Source organism: Ascidiella aspersa, chromosome 7, assembly GCF_963924565.1.
Source record: "Ascidiella aspersa chromosome 7, kaAscAspe10.2, whole genome shotgun sequence".
Classification (NCBI taxonomy): Eukaryota; Metazoa; Chordata; class Ascidiacea; order Phlebobranchia; family Ascidiidae; genus Ascidiella; species Ascidiella aspersa.
In genome coordinates, this window is record NC_139453.1 from 26,892,185 (window position 1) to 26,909,372 (window position 17,188).

A 17,188-nucleotide genomic window follows, 5' to 3' on the forward strand; every position below is an offset into this window, starting at 1 on the left:
AAGTGTTATAATTGAACTTAACATTCGGTCTTCCAACCCGAAAAGGTAACCAAAAAACATTTTTTTCTATTAAAACCTCGTTCTTTAGTAAATTTTTACAAAGGAAACGAATTGATTTATAAATAAACTGTAAATACCGTAATACTGCAGTTTACATGATTATATTGCAGTATGTACGTTTAAATACGCTCGTTTGCTAAATAGAAAAAGTGTGCTATTTCACTGGCCATTTTCGTTTGAGCTGTTGCATGGCATCTATAGTTTGCGTGTTCATGTAAACTCTTACTTGCAAGTTTTATCAACTAAAATCCACAATTTAACATTTATCATCGATATTTTGTGTTGGTTTCACTGAAATGGAAACTATTTTTCCACCAGCGTTTTTGAACAACAACCGCAACAAAACCGTTTGCAACTCTTGTTGTTTCAGGTCAGCTTATTGTGCGACCGCAAGGACCAAGCTATGCGCGAATACTCGCTCGTGTTGCTATGCAACCTTTCGTCCGGTGACGTCACTGCTGCGCGCGCAATCGACCTCCAGAAGGGGGCGCTACCGGGCCTCATTTCGTTCCTCGAGGTACGCCGAAATGTTTTTTGCGTTAAGCGATCAATTAATTGTTTTGGGTTGTGTGCTGTATTTTAAAACGTATAGAAGTTGTGGTTAACCTTTTTTACCTGGTGGATGGATCCTTTTTTTAAATTACTGAGCACCTTATTAATATTTATAACAAAGAAGATTAAGTAGGGTATGCAGTCCTTACCAACTTTCAGCACCCATTTAAACTACTTCCTAGATGTTTTTTTTATTTTGTTTATGAGTTGTGCACCCTGTGTTACGATTGTTCAGTCGAATAACTTACTACTTTCGTCTCTGAAGACTTAACATTCAAAAAATTCCAGTTTAAATATGTAGTCTGTAACGCAAAATTAGCTTTACCGCCGATTTTAAGCCCCGCCAAATATTTTCTTTCCAATTAAAAACGTACGAAAAACGGGTTTACGTAGTACAGAACTTCTCGTATATTGGCCTAAAAATGCGTCTTTGTTTAATGCTTGCCGCACTTTTTAACGACCGCTAATTTTCACAGGAATGCGAAGAAACGGGTATGTCGAACCGTCGCATGTTCCCCGCCTCGAGTATCAACTGCGGGACGACCCCGTTCATGATGTACAAGTGCGCCGCCACCCTGCACTCACTCGCACAAGTCTTGGAAAACAAGTGAGTAAAAAACATGTCTTTATTGGACTCCTGCCGTAAGACTGAAATAAGAACAACATCTCCATCGAAAAAATATCAAAATTGGACTAATACATATACGTAATAGTCGTATCAACGTCTGCATATAATTAAGTCCTAATTACGTCGAAATAAGACCTAAATGGCCATCTCTCTGTTGGAACTTCCAACTTGGAAGTGTTGGTTCATCCTTAAAATTTATTTATCGCGGGGTGAACCATTCGCCAGTTTAAGAAAAACTGATTACGCACGCTAACACAAGGCAAATGACAAAATATTACGTTACGCTACTCAATTTGGTCCAGTAACTATTATTCCGATATTACGCTTAGAATACGCGGTTATATTTTATGGGGACGTTAACGAATATTTTTAGTTGAAAACATTTCTCTCTGTAATATGGAAATTGTTTTTATTTTTTGAAACTTACAATTTAGTTTTTTTTTGTGGTTTACGTAACACAATTTTGTTTTTCCTGTTTAAAAAAACTTTTGGTCAATACACCATCATCAGTGAAAAATAAGGGAACGATTTCCTCAAACCGATTTTCTTGTTATGTCAATAATTTTAAATTTCTGCTTGTGAATCCCAGCTGTAGGTTGTGTAGTAACCAAACACGTGATTGCAAGCGACTACAAAAACTTCGGGAATCGGGAACCACTCATTTAAAGCGATAAAATGATACAAGGCAGCCTGGGAAGTTGAACGCTTCCCGGCTCTGCCTGTGTGATGCTTGGAGCGCCTCTGTAGTGGCGTAAAGTCTTAATCACAGTATCAAAAATCATCTCACGGCCTATTTCTTCTCTCTGAATTTTCTCGACAATTGCGTCGGGTGTTTAGATGGAAGAATTATGACCATGGGCCATTGCATATTCCTTTCACGTTGCATAGATGTTACACATCTGTTAGTGCAGAGTGAAACCATGCAAGGGACATTTCATATCTTAAATTGTTACAAGAACTTTTAAACCTAAAATTACCAATCAAGAATGGGACTTTTAATAAAAAAAATATATTTTTTAAACAGAATATAATTCGGGTACACTATGCACGGATCTCCAATATAGCTTGATAATGAATTGCAAAGCCAAAAAGGTCAACGAGACCGACATCATCTTGATTGAGACGTTTAGATACGAGCTTGCATTATCTTCAGTTAATGTGACTGATAGCAACTCAATTGCCTTCCACCCTTTATATATGTGATTCTTGAATGTCTTCTCAGTTACATGAACTAAAGAGAAAGCAAGTTTGTATCGAAACGTCTCAATCAAGATGATGTCGGTCTCGTTGACCTTTTTGGCTTTGCAATTCATTATTAATTATCTATTTCGTTTGACACTCCTTTTTTTACCAAGACCACCGTAGTTTGAGCTTGGGGTTCTAGGTATGTTTTATGAATACAAACTGTCAGCGAAGAAAATTTAGTTTTGTTTCTGTGATATTTAATATTCCATTTTGTATTTTTCAGACCTGGATTTGTAAAATACCAACTTCGACTGTTGTCATTGTCTATGTCACAATTGCTACCACCCGAAGTCACCACGACCGTTTCATCCATCCTTTACGAAATCAGCCATGACGGTGGTTCCTTGACTTGACAACGTGACCCCACGTAACCCCTGGGCGGCTTGTGACCCAGGGTAACCCCCGTGGGCCGCGTGGGCGAACGTGACACGGCATTGAGGTTACTGCCGGTCACCACGAATTTGAGAGTTTCAAGAAATGTGCGTTTGTTTGTTTTTTTCCCCTTTTTTGCCCCGCCTCTCTCGCGGTCACGTGATATGCATCGCCCCCTTTTTCGTGCTGCTTCTCTCGCTTCGGGCTTGTTTCGGAATCCCTGCTAATTTTTTGTGCGATTACTGTGAAACAGCTTTTCCCTTTCTTATCAAATGAATTTTTTTGAAATGAAATCTGCTTTGAATAAAATGTTTCTCTCGGGTCAACGATGATTCTGTCGCGCGTCACGACTGTGCAATAATATTCCAGAGTCTTTATATAAATCGGAAATCAAACCGCAACCTTTTGTTTTTCCTGAAGGGCGTCAAGCCCAAATTTGCGCAGGAGACATTTTCTCCCCACCCCTCCAAAAAAAGAAAAAATGTTCATGCGAATACACAATGCTACAAACAGAAAAAAAGATGGCTCTATTTTGTGTATGTGCGTCCATATGCGTTGACTTTTCCTCTGCGGCATTCTTTTTCCCCACCCCCCGTATACCATTCGCCGGTTTCGCGTTCGTTATCTCTATTCGGTTCGTTTCTTTTCCCCAAGTTTTAGTTCAAGATTATCCATTTTCGCGCGCGCTCGTGTGTTTATTATTATCTCTTGTGTTCGTGACGCGTTTTTCGTGCCATCTTCCATTGGCGAATTGCCGGCGCCTTGATACCGGTTGAGTACCCGGACACAGGCTCTCACTCCCTTATTTTCCCTCGTTCTTGTTTATTTTTGTACCTCATGTTACATTATTAAAACGTGCAGGACGTCCCTAATATGCAAATCGCCCCGGCAAGGACGCTTTTTGGTGATATTGGATGGCTATTACTGCTGCTACTGCTGATGGCCACAGGGTGCACAGTAAGCTATTTAGATTAGAGAAGTAGAGCAGAGTTAAGAGGAGTATTTGAGTGACCTAGGGAAACTTTTGTAACGTTTTTAAGGAGTTCGCTAAATTTTTACCAGGAATAGTATTGGGTTGGGATATTTTTGTGAATCAGCAGGCCAGAGTTGTTCCTACTTTTTGTATACTTGGAAATTATGTGAGAGCAGCCGCTGGAGCTTTTGTGTTGTTGCTAAAGTAAATAATTTCGCGACAATGTTTTAAAATTAGGCAACTATTATTTCATGTAATGCGATAAAAGGATGACAATATATATATTTTTTTTTTTTCGGGTGGGCAGATTGCCTTAATCGCGATGCGGTATCAAATTTATTATTCAAAGATATAGGGATGTCAAGTTGTAATATCGGTGCCGATTCAAAACCAAATTAAAATTGGAATTTTAGCCATAGGCTATTTGCGACTTTGCGTCACAAGATATATGTATAAGAAAGTAGTCGCTCTAACAACTGGTGGTGGCTACACAAATCTTAAACGCCAAAGCTAGTTTTTGCCGAATAAGGAGGAAAAAAATCTCTTTTGAAGGTTGTGCTTAATATATTTTGCTGGAGTATAGTAGTGGCGTCATTTGGTATCGCATCGCGATATAGCCTACTTTGTCCAAAATATAGGTGTCGAAATTAAATGTCAAGGATCAAAATTCCTTAACCAAGGCCCTCTTATCGGGCATTGGTAATTTTTTCCTGATCACCCACACCAAAATTTGATTAGATACGACTTTGCCTGGACTTTTGTGAGGAATCTGTGGCCAGTATTTAACATCCCGGTCTGCTTTATGCAGCAATATTATTGTTACTGCACATACATACATACCGGCTTGCATAGCTTTAACAAACAGTCCGACATTGCGCCATTTTTGCTATATTATAAACAAGCAGCATGGTCCACTACTTCAACGACATTTATGCACGAGATGAATCAACCATTTGAGCTGATGTGCCCCGATCTATCACATTTCAATCAACTCAATGTTCACGGAAGAAGCCTCGTCTAGCCCCTTGGGCCACTTTTCGAGGATCTTCGTGGCAATAAAATCGATATTGAAATGTAATTAAAAAAAAAATTATTGTTTTTCGAAAGTGATTGAAGTAAAATTAATATGGAAGGTATATGCGGTATTTTTGTGACTTGTCTACCGTTTGTAAAATTGTGAATAAGTTTAAATAGCGCTTTTAAATTAAACTTAGATTTAGCACGATTAGTTCAGCTGCAATTTGACGTAGGCTGTATGTGATAGCAAATATGGGCAATAATACATTGACGATTTTTTTCTTCTGCACAGACTATGAACAAAAAACTTAAATCGTTCCAGCAACCTGCAAATCACAAAAACTATAGGTATTTTATGACCTGACAGCAAAATGTCACCACCGGGAAATTGACACTATCTCGAAATGGAAAACAAAGGCATAATAGGCAGGGGCTAGATCAGTGTTTCTTAAACTTTTTGAGACACGCCCCCCTTTTACAGTTTTAACAAAACTCACGCCCCACCTTGTTGAAAAATAAAAAAACATGAAGCAGAACAGCAATTTATTTCCAGGTAGGTTGCATTAATGCGTAGGATGTAACTGTTTTTGGATACCAAATGTTTAATTCGAGTATTAGTAGCAGGGAAACATCACTTCGCCTTTATGTTTAGTCATAACTAGGGCCCTCAAAAGTCAATACAGTTAAAATTTTTTAAGGACCTCGTCTGTCCACGAATCAAAGAATAAAGTTGTTTTCAGCACCTAGGGGACTGTTTCTAAAAAGTTTATAGGTTAAAATAAAGTTAAAATTTACAATGAAGTCAAAATTTGTCAAATTATGGCTTTTTACAAAGTTTTTGTGTTTCTTGAGAATAATTTTTGTAAAAATCGTCATGAAAGGATTGTAAATCAGGAACTGCGACACAATTAAACCATATTAACCCATAAACGCAGGCAAAATATCACAATGCCCACTTAGACCAGCGATAACTTTTATCGCAAATTGTCCATATTTTTATTTATTGTTGCGTATTTAAATAATTCTTATAAAACACTTTATCTTCATAAACGTGGTCTTTTCGAATATCAACAATTTGGATTTTAGAAATAGCCTACTGACATTCTGTAATACAAAAATGCCTAAGCAAGCTAAATCTATCGCCAAAAACCCGATTTACTTTTTATAATCCATAAAACACCTTGACTTTGCGACAAAATATTACGTTTGGGACTGAAATCGTCAAAATATTATGTTTGGGTAACTGGCATCAATTCAAGGAAGAACTGTGGCCTCTACAAACAAGCAATTTCGTTAGGTTAAAATAAAGTTAAAATTTGATAAAAATAAAGTTAAAAAAACTTTTTTTTAGGTTAAAATAAAAATGGCCCTAGTCATAACTTATAAACAGTTTCTCGCGCGTGATTTTACTTAAGTTAAAGTTATTGTAACAATGCTATTGAACGGGTTTATTGTTGCAACCTACAGGCAACAAATGTAAAAACGGCGTTAATCGTTACCCAGTCAAATTGTAAGGGAAAGTTTGGCATCCCACTCTACCAGTGATTATTAGTATTGATCATTATTTTATATTATGTGCCTAACTTTCTTGTGCGTTGTTTCAATTTCGTTTCTTGTGACACTGCAGTGACCCACTGGTTAGAATAGAGTGTGATAATCTATTCATATTTTTTGTAGGGTTTGGTAAGCCAAAAAGCTTGGGAACCACTGGCCTAACGCGACCCAAATACTCTTATATTGCCATTAGCCACCCTATCCGCATTTACGTAAGCGCTAGAGAGTAAGCGCGATACAGGGCAGATTTGAAATGCGTTGCTGTTGTCAATATCAGCTTAGCTCTGGCAACGCTGCTGAGGTTAATCAATGTGCGAGTCAGGTATACGCGTGGAAATGCCTTATCGTAAATAGTTAATGAGTAATATCTAACTGAAAACCAGGTCCTTTGCTGATTCGTTGAAAGGAATGGCGGCATTTTGATGTTCAAGTGCAAATTTGGGTTAAATTGCAAGGTTTTTATTAAGCAATTTTGACGCTAAACGAAATACATTTAATTTGTTGTATCCAATCACGTTTTTGAGGTGCTAGACTTTTCGTAATCATAACTTAGCATTTGGTGGATGGTATTAGGTACTTTTGCATTGTGTAGTTTTGAGTTAGTTAGTGTATAGAATCTCTTTGATGTTAAAGTATAAAGTAAGGTCACTAGTTATAGTTGATTCATTCAAAACAAAATTATCAGTTTCCTTTTTTTGGTGACATGCTGTCTTGGATACTAAACTTAATTGGCGCTGGTCTAACATCCTACCACAAGTTGAAACAATTATTAAAGCAATTTACAATGTTTGGGTTAGGGTCTCGGTTAGTGTTTGGCTGAGGGTTGGTCATGCTTACCCTACCCAAACGTTAACCCTAACCTAAAATAATGTGCGTTGTGGTAGGATTCTAGACCAGCGCCATATGTAAGGTGTTACCCTAGTTGGTGGCTTAATTCGAAACAAAATTATCAGTTTGCTGTTTTTTGATGACTTGCTGTCTTATATAATAAGTTTTGATAAGCTTTAAACAAGTAAGAAGCCAGTCTGCATGTTTTAATACACCTTACACGGATATCTTGTGTGTGCAGCTGCAAATTTTGAAATGGGCGCATGTGCAATTATGTTTTTTGCACACCTTAAGTTGGAAATCCTACTACAATTTAGCTTTTTTAATATTAAAGTGTGCAGTATACCAATTTTAGAAAAAAAAATTGTGTATGCACCTGCCACAAAATGCAGACTGGTACCCAATTAATTTATGGACTTCTTGTATATACGAAATGTATTTTTTCTGAGGTAACCAGTAACATCATTTTTATGTTAGGACATCAATAGCTAACCAAGCAATAAAACTGCACCCATATTGGCTAAGTGATTTTTGCTGTCAGCAAACAAATATATCTCATCATAAACCTATGTAATGTCGTTTCAACTATTGGTAGTTCCACTACATAGTATAAGATTGTGTGGTTATCTTTAATTTAAAAGAGTTCTGTGTCAGTGTGCAAATGTGTGTTGTTAGGCATATATATTTCAACATGTGGAAGTTAGCACATGTGTGCACCAAATTTTGAGTTGTGTACCAGTCTACATTTTTTGTACTTTAAGTCGAGATCTCCAGTGTGCAGCACCAAAATTTGAGGTGTGCAGGTGTGCAAGCATGATTTTGCACACTTTAGGTTGTAAATTAAACTACAATTTATCTTTTTTCTGATTTTTTGTGAAATTCTAAGTAAGTGCGCAATATACCAATTCAAATGTGCACAGAATGCAGACTGGGTTGTGTATCGGCTCATTTGAGAATTTTTACACACCAGAGGTTCTATATCTCTCCACAAACTCAACCTTTTTTCTAAAGTTCTGGAAGGCAACTAACTTATTTAGGTTTGCACATATATTTTTTAGAAAAAATATCAGGTGTTCACCTGCCACAGAATGCAGACTGGCCAATAAAGCAATATGTTGTTAGAAAATTTGTCCCATCCCTTCCTTTAATTTATCATCCTTTACTTTGGATTGCATTGCAAGATAATCTGAATAATCTCATCTTATGACACTTGCATCAAATGTAATCATTGGCAATTTTTATTGCTTTTGACAGGATGCTGACCATTTAAGAATTTGACATTGGCTAGCATTACAGTGGGAACGACTTCTCTACATTTAACTAATGAAATTACTAAATTAAAATCATCCCAATCTTCTGTTTTTTGACGGTATTTAACATTAGTGATTGTCAAAAGCAAGCTTATTAAAGCACAGATCTTTTGCAGAGTTAGACTAAGATTTGTAGAACACATTTAAAATCAAGTCTTTAGTCTGGTGATGTGAAGGCAAGTCAGATTAAAGTCCCGCAAAGTGTGTTGTAATAATATCTGCAGAAGATGCCGTTTGTCAGGCGAACAATTGAACCTTTAAAGGTTCGCAAGCAAGAAGTCGGGACAACTGACCCTCCGTATGATTGCCACGATGATGTAAGTATAATAAGAGTTAAAAAATTGCATTTTCTATGTATATTTTGCAACTTGATTTTTTTTTAACTAATGTTAAAGCTTTGATTTCCTAGATACTATTATGAATTAATATTGATCTATGAAAATAGAACTAAATTAATTGCTTAGCCTTCAAAACCCTTGCAATATGATTTTATGGTAAAGCATGTTATTTAAATGCAAATTGCAAGTCTACGCAAAGTTCATATACCGGTAAGTTGTTTGATGTTTATCATATACAAAATTAGAGTTCAACTAAAAATTTTAGAGTTTATATGTGGCTTTTTTGAGACCATTATAACATTTAGAAAAAGGGCTAAACTTGAATAACAGTTTTAAAATCAACATAGATTTTGCCCGACCAGATCAGCTGCAATTTGCTGTCAATGGCAGTATATCGCAAATATGGACAATAAAAATGCATCAATGCAAAATTTGTATAGGTTGTGTTCCATTTAACATAGTAACAGTATAGCCCAAACCACCACTTCAAGCATTACTGTTGTGAAAACTCAGTTTAGCAGGTTTTTAGTTTTGGTTGGCTGCATTTCAGGTGGTAAACAACTCGCTGGTAAAAGTCTTGAACCAACTGTCATCCTTGACGCTGCATGCCGAGGATATTTTCAGGGAGATCCACCAAGAATCAGATGCAATTTTCAAGTAGGCTTCATACGACAATTAAGCAAAAGTTGTAGCCTTGTAATAATTAGAGTTGATTGCACAATACTTTTCCCATGGAAAGCTTTTAAATATCTTAGGTCACTTTAAAATAAATGCATTTTTATGTCTTCCTAGGGTTGTTGATGTATGTTTGTGTAATTGCTAGCCAGTTAGCCACATTTGAAAAACTTTATATTGGCACTATGGTTCATTTCTAATTAAAAACAAAATCAGCAACGTTTTAAATTGGATTTATTTGAATTGTAAAACAAATATACAGATATAATTGTCCCAATATTTAGTAATTTCAGTTTATATGTAGGTTACAAATTTTCTGTAAATCTCTTTTAGACAATCCAAATTCTTTAAAATAAGCTTCTGTTCCTTTGACTGGTAATTGAAACATACAATAGTCCCAATCTTTAGTGACTCCCATGTATATAAAGGTTTTGGATTTTCTGTAAACCTTTTGTAGACAATCAAATTTTTTTGAAATCAGCTTAGTGGTTGTCAGGCCTAAGTCTTGCATCACTGAATATTCCATTTCGCCCATTCATATTTCCCCAACCATGAATCTCAGGGGATTAGCCTTCTTCCAATAATTAATGGAAAGTGATCTGCTTTTGGAAACCTAGTTGTGTTGTTTTTACCAAAAAAAATATTTCTACTGACTATGTTGTTTTTTAGTATGTTTTTAACTGTTTGGTATAATTGTTTCATTTTTTTTTTTTTTTATAAGTTCCTTATTCATAATAATTTTTAACAGAGGTATTTAATTTATTGTTTTGTGCAGAATGGTATATTTGTTTAAAACCGTTGTGTAGACTGGCATATTTGCTTGAAAAATTGAAACTGTAAAGACATATTAAGTTAAGCATTTTTTACTTGCTTTAAAAATGTAATTTTTAAACGAGAAAATTATATTTCTAGGAGATGTGTAAGAGTGAGTGGAAGAATTCAGAAATTGCACGAAACTACAATGAGGCTCAACCCAAAAGAAGTTCAGATTCGTGAGTTGTTTACAACAGTGTTCAGTACTTTCTAGGTGTTTGTAAAATTACTTGCAGAATTAAAAAAAATTATGTTTCACAATGAAAGTTACCAGAATGTCTCCATAATTCTGTCAAAAACACAGAAAAATAATAATTGTGTGAATGATTTTCAATTTACCCATAAGTTTACAATTATTTTTCAAACACTTTAAAAAAGAAAATTACTACTGTGACAAATCCCAAATTACATTACCATTTGATTTTTCCATTTTGATCAGGTGTAACTAAACCTAAATAACTTCACCCATTTTAACCAGTCATCAAAATCATCAAAGCGAATACACACAGATCAGACCGTAAGCAACAAAGCCTGTTGTGCAAAACTCCAATGTTGCAAGATGCTATTTATATCAGGCCACCTGCGCCGCTTGTATGTTTGTAGAAGCCGCCGAAGCCTTGTTTTCAAGCGAGCTAATCCACTCAACTTTTCAAATCGCCGTATCACCATATTAGGTTGCGCCACGCATTGGCCTGCAGCACTTGCCATTGCTGCTCGTCGAGTTACGCCAACTCCTTACTATTGTGTTTACAACCTGCCGCCAGGTAGGGTTAGTCACGCCTGGCGAAATTGCGCCTTAACCGGTTACACAATGTTTTTCGGCATTTCGCAACTCTAGCATTGAGCCCTTTTTTGGTAAACGGAACTCTCGGCTTGTCAATAGACCTATCTGTGAGCTTTTTAGTGAAAATGGATGGTAATTTTTGTCGCATAAATTTCTAGTAAATATTTAAAGTATAAACAAAAAAAAATAAAAACCAAATAGAAATGCGCCTATATTTGTCAACTTTTTAAAAACATGGTAGTTCACGTCAATTATAAGTTAATATTTACAACCGAACACTGAGCTACAATATAAAATGAAATGAATAGCACCCAAACATTAATATGTTCTCAAACATTTGTAATATTCCTCATCAACGTTGCTTAAACTCCAAAAATGATAACCTATTAATATTGCAGTCATTCAAAAAACAAAAATTCAACAGAATCCTTTTTAAAATGCCAAAACAAATATTCACACATTTTAGGCATCACGTAATATCAATTTATTATTATCTCGTTTTGTTGGAGAATAATCTACAAAGATATTGCCCGCCCGCATTAAACAGATTTACGCTGCACAAGAACTAATCCCATTAGACGCCCGGTTTCTTGAGACGCGTGAAAATTCAAGAATTAGCGCAACGCGACTTAAATTCAGCAACAAAATGAATCCCGTACTATCTTGGGCCGGATAATGGAATTCTGATTAATCTAGAACTGTTGCTGTGTGACGGACAATATTGATCTGTTTGTGGCTTCGATCTTTTAAAACACGAAATCGTTCGACTGTATCGCAGTGGTGGGATCTAAAATTTTGCGATTTAGTAACTCTGCGGCAAATTTCGATTTCAAATAAGCCAACGATGGTTCGTGGTATAGCTCAGTGGTTAGGTTTGTTCAACTTGAATGCGCCTCTTATTTCGTGGACTTCCAAAGGGATGTTCTAGCTTCATTTTAACGTGAAACAAATCGATTGTTTTGGCTAAAATTACTATTGCCATATCCGATATATTCTTGGTCTAATAAACAAGATAATCAGGACATACTAGGTTGAAATTTTGCACTGAATTGCATTCATTTAATAACGTCGTGGATACAAACCTTGTATCGGAAGAGGACCAATATTGGTTATCGGCCACAATGCGACCCTACACTATCAAACATATTTTCACACGAATTTCTGCATGTTAAATTTTGTGTAATTGCAAAATCAAGCGGTATAGACTCAGACGTGAGTTTCCTATTCTTTAACAAACAAGATATTTTAGTATAACTTGCTATCGCATTAGTCTTACTCTTTTAATTATAAAAATCAGTGAAATGTTCATGTGATTGATTGTCAGCTTAAGCCTATAACAAATTAATCCACCAATAAACCACATCCGACAGCACTTGGCTTATATTTCCTGAGTGTCAGACGTTCGATTAACCCGCTGATGCCTTTACAATTAAACTCCCGGGCGCTTAGCGTAGGTTTGCGTTGTATGCGTTGATGCCCTTGGACTCGATTGACCTTTCCTTGATCCAATAAAAAAGTTGAAATGCATCCGATTTGTAAAAGTTGAGGCCGCGTAGTGTTACTCCTATAAAATTTGACAACGCACGCATTAAGGCGGTCTTTAAGCGTTTGTACCCTTTTTATACATAATTCAACCTAAAACTTTTATTAAAGCAGAACCGTGCTGACGTGCTGTATTAGTCCATTTTACAGGCGATTATGCTTTTTTGAAAACTATTGCAACACTGACGGGGCTCTGGCATTTGTTTTATAATGTGTGCAGATATTTGCTTCTTGCTTTTTATTGTTTTTTTAGAAACCTTTTGCTTGATTTTTATTTTACTACCCGTGCAAAACCATCAATTACTCGATAAGTGTGTTAAAAATGCAGTATGCTAAGCAGAGGCAATTTTCAAGGTTTTGTTTACTGACAATTGGCATACATCAAATTCACAACAAATCCCAAAGTGTATTATTATCAAAAGAATCGCCAATTCCTCGTCGCTAGGAAAACTTCCAAATCATCAAAAAACATCTTCGCAAAACCGATCCCCTTAACGTGAGTTAAGTTGTTTATTTCCTTCACGCTAAATCAATCGTACGAAAGGCTTTCGTCTGGATTCGCTCGTCGGGGAAACACTTAAATCTCTACAACTTCCTTTTGCGATGGAAAGTCAATATTTCGTTCTAGTCTAGCGATGCCGGCGTTTAAGGGCCATTACATTTAAACCATGTCCGAGCGATTTCGTTTGTCATCTTTGACTCACGTTTTTTGCCCACCGCCGGCGCCTTGTAAAATGCCCCTTTTTATAAAGTGTTTGGGCTATTTGTTTGTGAAACATCGCAGGACCTGTTTTTTTATGGCTTGTTAAAGTTGGCGGTAAAATGTCTTTTCGGCATTTTTTTTCATTTCTTATTTATTTATTTGTTTGGTCCAATCGTTTTTAGTTTCAAAAAAATTCATGATGTTTGGAAGTCTACTGAAATAAGGCAGCACGAAATTACCTCTAGTAGCCTGGGCATCGGCTAAGGTTTTCTCGCATCGCTGGGCGAAGTTGTTTATAAACCAAACTCGGTATTGTGCGCTCGAGACTTTTTCAGCCCGCCTCAATAAGCCGCCAACTATCAAGTGTCTCTTTGGCTGATGTCACACAGACCCGTGTTACGTCACAATGGCCCCCGTGTCACGTGCGCGTCGTTTGAATGGAGACTGATCGGCGGAATTAGATTAGATCAGGATTTGGACTCGCAGCAGAGTTTACGCCATGTGGTCGCTTTTTGTCTTGCTTTTTTGTCTTGGCGTCGGCAAATCATTTGGGCATACATACCCCGGTGGGTGAAGAATGACGCCCATTCGTGTGGCAATTGTTCACTTATCCATTGTGGAACTTTGACCATTTTCATAATCTTTCAACTTGCTATTTTTGCCTACGATTCTTTTACCTCACAAATCACCATCAAATAGTCAAATTTACACAATCTTGATTTTTGTTTGTTTTTAGTCTTCTGTGTTTTAACTTAGTGCCGCGATTTTTTCATATGAAATAGTTTCCAGGAAAAATGTTTGCCTACGCTGAATGCATTAGGCATTATTACGGGTATATTGTTTTGCATTAGGTTGAATAGAACGCTATATTCTGTGGAGTTCAAAACGGTAATTAGCCTAAGCGACGGCAGAGTAAGCAAGCCTCAGTAATGCTAAATTGCAAAAATCTCAAAAAGTTTGCTTGCAGAGGAAGAGCAACATGCAGTTGTGCAATTTCACAGCATTAACGATATAGTATTTTCAACGTGGTTATTTTTATCAAAAAAAAATGAAAAAATAGGTTTTCGTGTTTTTTGGAGACAAACCATAAACCAACTGCAAAACACACAATTTCAAGAGATGTTATTCTTCATGCAATTTCACTTTTCAATCAGCAACCGTCGACTGGATGTTTTCTTAAATGGTAGAGCTCACAAAAGTCCGCCAACACAAACATTCCTAGCAAAGCTTTATAAGCACGAGCGCACTTAAATCCGTTATCGATCGACATCCAACTGTATGTTGATGTGCCCTTGACAAGCATGTTGTACAACAAGCATGGGACGACATTCTACAATGGTAATCAAGTTCAAAGCGTTTCCTCTCTTAAAACAATGTACTTTGGTTGCTAAAGCTCCTAATGCAATCTCTTCGACATTCATGCAGCCTTTAAATATTGATGTTAGATGCCAACTTCAATTGCTAATGGTGCTACTTTCACCACGTTAATCAATAAAGTGTGCATAATAGTTGGAGGTTGTAGAAAGGCGTAGTAAGAATATCAACGCCCATACAGAAGTGGGTATTACTTTGAACGTTTCGAATAACTCTTTATTGATGTTGAAAATGAAAAAAGACTAATTTGAAACATTCAAAATGCTACCTACTTCTGTATGAACTATACAAACGGCGCTGTATGCCGATACAAACGGCGTTAAAAAAGTTCGTAATACAGCCACAGTCACACAAGTTAATGGTAAACCACTATGGGAACGCCATTCCCGTAGTGCTGATAAAATCAGTCATGTCCTACACTAAGTCTGTTCGAAAATGTACCCTTGAAAGAGTCGAATGGATAGAAATTGGATGTTTTTTGTTTGTTAACTGGTTAATCGGTAAAAGGTTAGTTTAGATGTGTTCTGAGGCGTGAATAATAACATGCGAATTAAGAAGGGCCCTGAGCATAATGGTGACAGGAAGTTGGTGGGAACATAGAATAAACATCAAACCTATTCATGAGCAGGTGGCATACTTTAAACGTTCAGAACAATGTTGAAAATGAAAAAGGATAATTCAAAACGTTAACGCAATGTTATATGCTTGTGTATTGCTAACGATATTGGTAAAACTGGTTTGTCGTCAACAGGTTCAAGTTGTTTTCATTTATTGGTCGCATAGCTCCTCTGAGGTTAATTTTAGTGAGAATTGCAACATTATTGATAGAACAACGTAAAGTTTATTCAATCAATTGTAGTTATATGCTTTTTTTATAAAATGAAACACTGCTACTAATTCGTTGCAATCAACAGCCAAATAAGCATTTGTCAAAATTACCACCTCCCCCCAAAAAAAAATAAAAACTCTTCTGATTTCGCAGCCGAATCCTAACCAGTCGTTAAAAGTACATTTTCCAGATATCGTGGTCGCATTATATTCTCCCGCAGTGGTGTCGCCTCTCTCGCGCCCTTCGAAGCAGCATTTTGTTTTCCATTTGTTTGCTCAAAGCTTTTACGACGCGCCGGCCTGAAAGCAGCAGCCCTGCTCTGTCTCCGTCTGAACCCGCAATTTCGGCAAAATACTATGTTTGGGAAGCACCCAGGCGTGACCAGCGCGCCTATTATCTCGGCCGCGATTGGACGAGTTATTATCTCCTTTTTTTTAAATGGGCTAAAAGAGGAAAGGAAACCGCGGTGCATCGACGTCGTTTGATGATTTTTAAGGCGCCAAGTCCTAACAAAACCCTTCGTGTTTAGGATTTAGTAGATAAAACCAATTTAAATAGACAGCATTGTACAAGTATTAAAACCGATGAAAACGTATAACCTACACCAGTGGTTCTCAACCCGGGGTGCCGTTTCTAGTGCTCAAGGGTGCCGAGAGATATTTAAGAATCTTTGAGAATCTAATTTTTGCTCTTATAACTCATTTGTGTAGTTATAGAACGGAATAAATCCAATTAAAACTTCCTACGTTGTGCAGTTGATGTGTGTTGTTCCAGTTCAGTTTACTGTGACATTCTAGTGATTTACCTACGAAAAAATCTTGCAGGGGTGCCGGTGCAATCTATTTATTATTACCAAGGTGTGCCGCAAGCCATAAAAGGTTGAAAACCACTTACACTGTTGTTTTTTTAAAATAACTATTATAAAAAAAGTCTAGCGGACTTGGGCCACATGACTCAAATGCCGCGAGGCCAGTGGTTCCCGTTCCCAATCGGAGTGTAGCGGAGTTTCTAACACTTCAGGGTTTTCAAAAATTCAATTCAGTCTTCATTTTTGTAAAACCTGAAAAAAAAATCGGAGCGCAAACAATTGGCCTAAACATTACTCCCGCAATGGTCTAGGTGCCAAATCAAATTAGTGAGAATTTTCCATTGATCTTTCCCGCGGGGTCAAACGAAGGTCACGACGCGGCAGATTGCCGGACTTTTGAGTGGTCAAAAAATCAATTTCGATCTGGTCCGAAAACGCTTATTGCATTACTTGTCGCAATAGCTTGAATATTGATTTCTTTGAGGTTTATTTGCGTATTTTGGAAGAAAGTTTATCCCTTTTAAACGTGAATAATACAGTTATTCACCCATTGATTTAATAATTGTGAATTTTTGAGTTGTGATAATTTTTTAATGTATGACCTGTGAAAGTGTTTGAAGTATGAATTAGAGTTAACACTATTTTGGGTAGTAAGAATATCAAAACCCATAGAGAAGAAGGTATCACAAGATACTGTTGAAAATGAAAGAGTTATTTGAAACGTTCAAAATGCTACCTACTTCTGTATGGGCTTTGATATTTTTCCTACGTCTTACTACAACC

The 17,188-nt window shown here is 36.7% G+C and overlaps 2 protein-coding genes across 5 annotated transcripts in view; both read left to right on the forward strand.

Moving 5' to 3' along the window:
* Positions 1-3,542, forward strand: part of LOC146138736 (uncharacterized) — a 34,792-nt gene extending 31,250 nt beyond the window's left edge. For all 3 annotated transcript variants that reach the window (XM_083393491.1, XM_083393493.1, XM_083393492.1), the window contains 3 exons: positions 431-577; positions 1,089-1,219; positions 2,709-3,542. In XM_083393491.1, coding sequence (XP_083249617.1) covers positions 431-577; positions 1,089-1,219; positions 2,709-2,838 — 408 coding nt within the window. In that variant the 3' untranslated portion in view covers positions 2,839-3,542. The remainder of the gene's footprint in view (positions 1-430; positions 578-1,088; positions 1,220-2,708) is intronic.
* Positions 3,543-8,664: 5,122 nt separating this feature from the next.
* The window catches only part of LOC146138737 (uncharacterized), a 54,960-nt gene continuing 46,436 nt past the window's right edge, over positions 8,665-17,188 (forward strand). For both annotated transcript variants that reach the window (XM_083393591.1, XM_083393592.1), the window contains exons 1-3: positions 8,665-8,856; positions 9,428-9,534; positions 10,465-10,544. In XM_083393591.1, the coding sequence (XP_083249717.1) occupies positions 8,767-8,856; positions 9,428-9,534; positions 10,465-10,544 (277 nt within the window). In that variant the 5' untranslated portion in view covers positions 8,665-8,766. The remainder of the gene's footprint in view (positions 8,857-9,427; positions 9,535-10,464; positions 10,545-17,188) is intronic.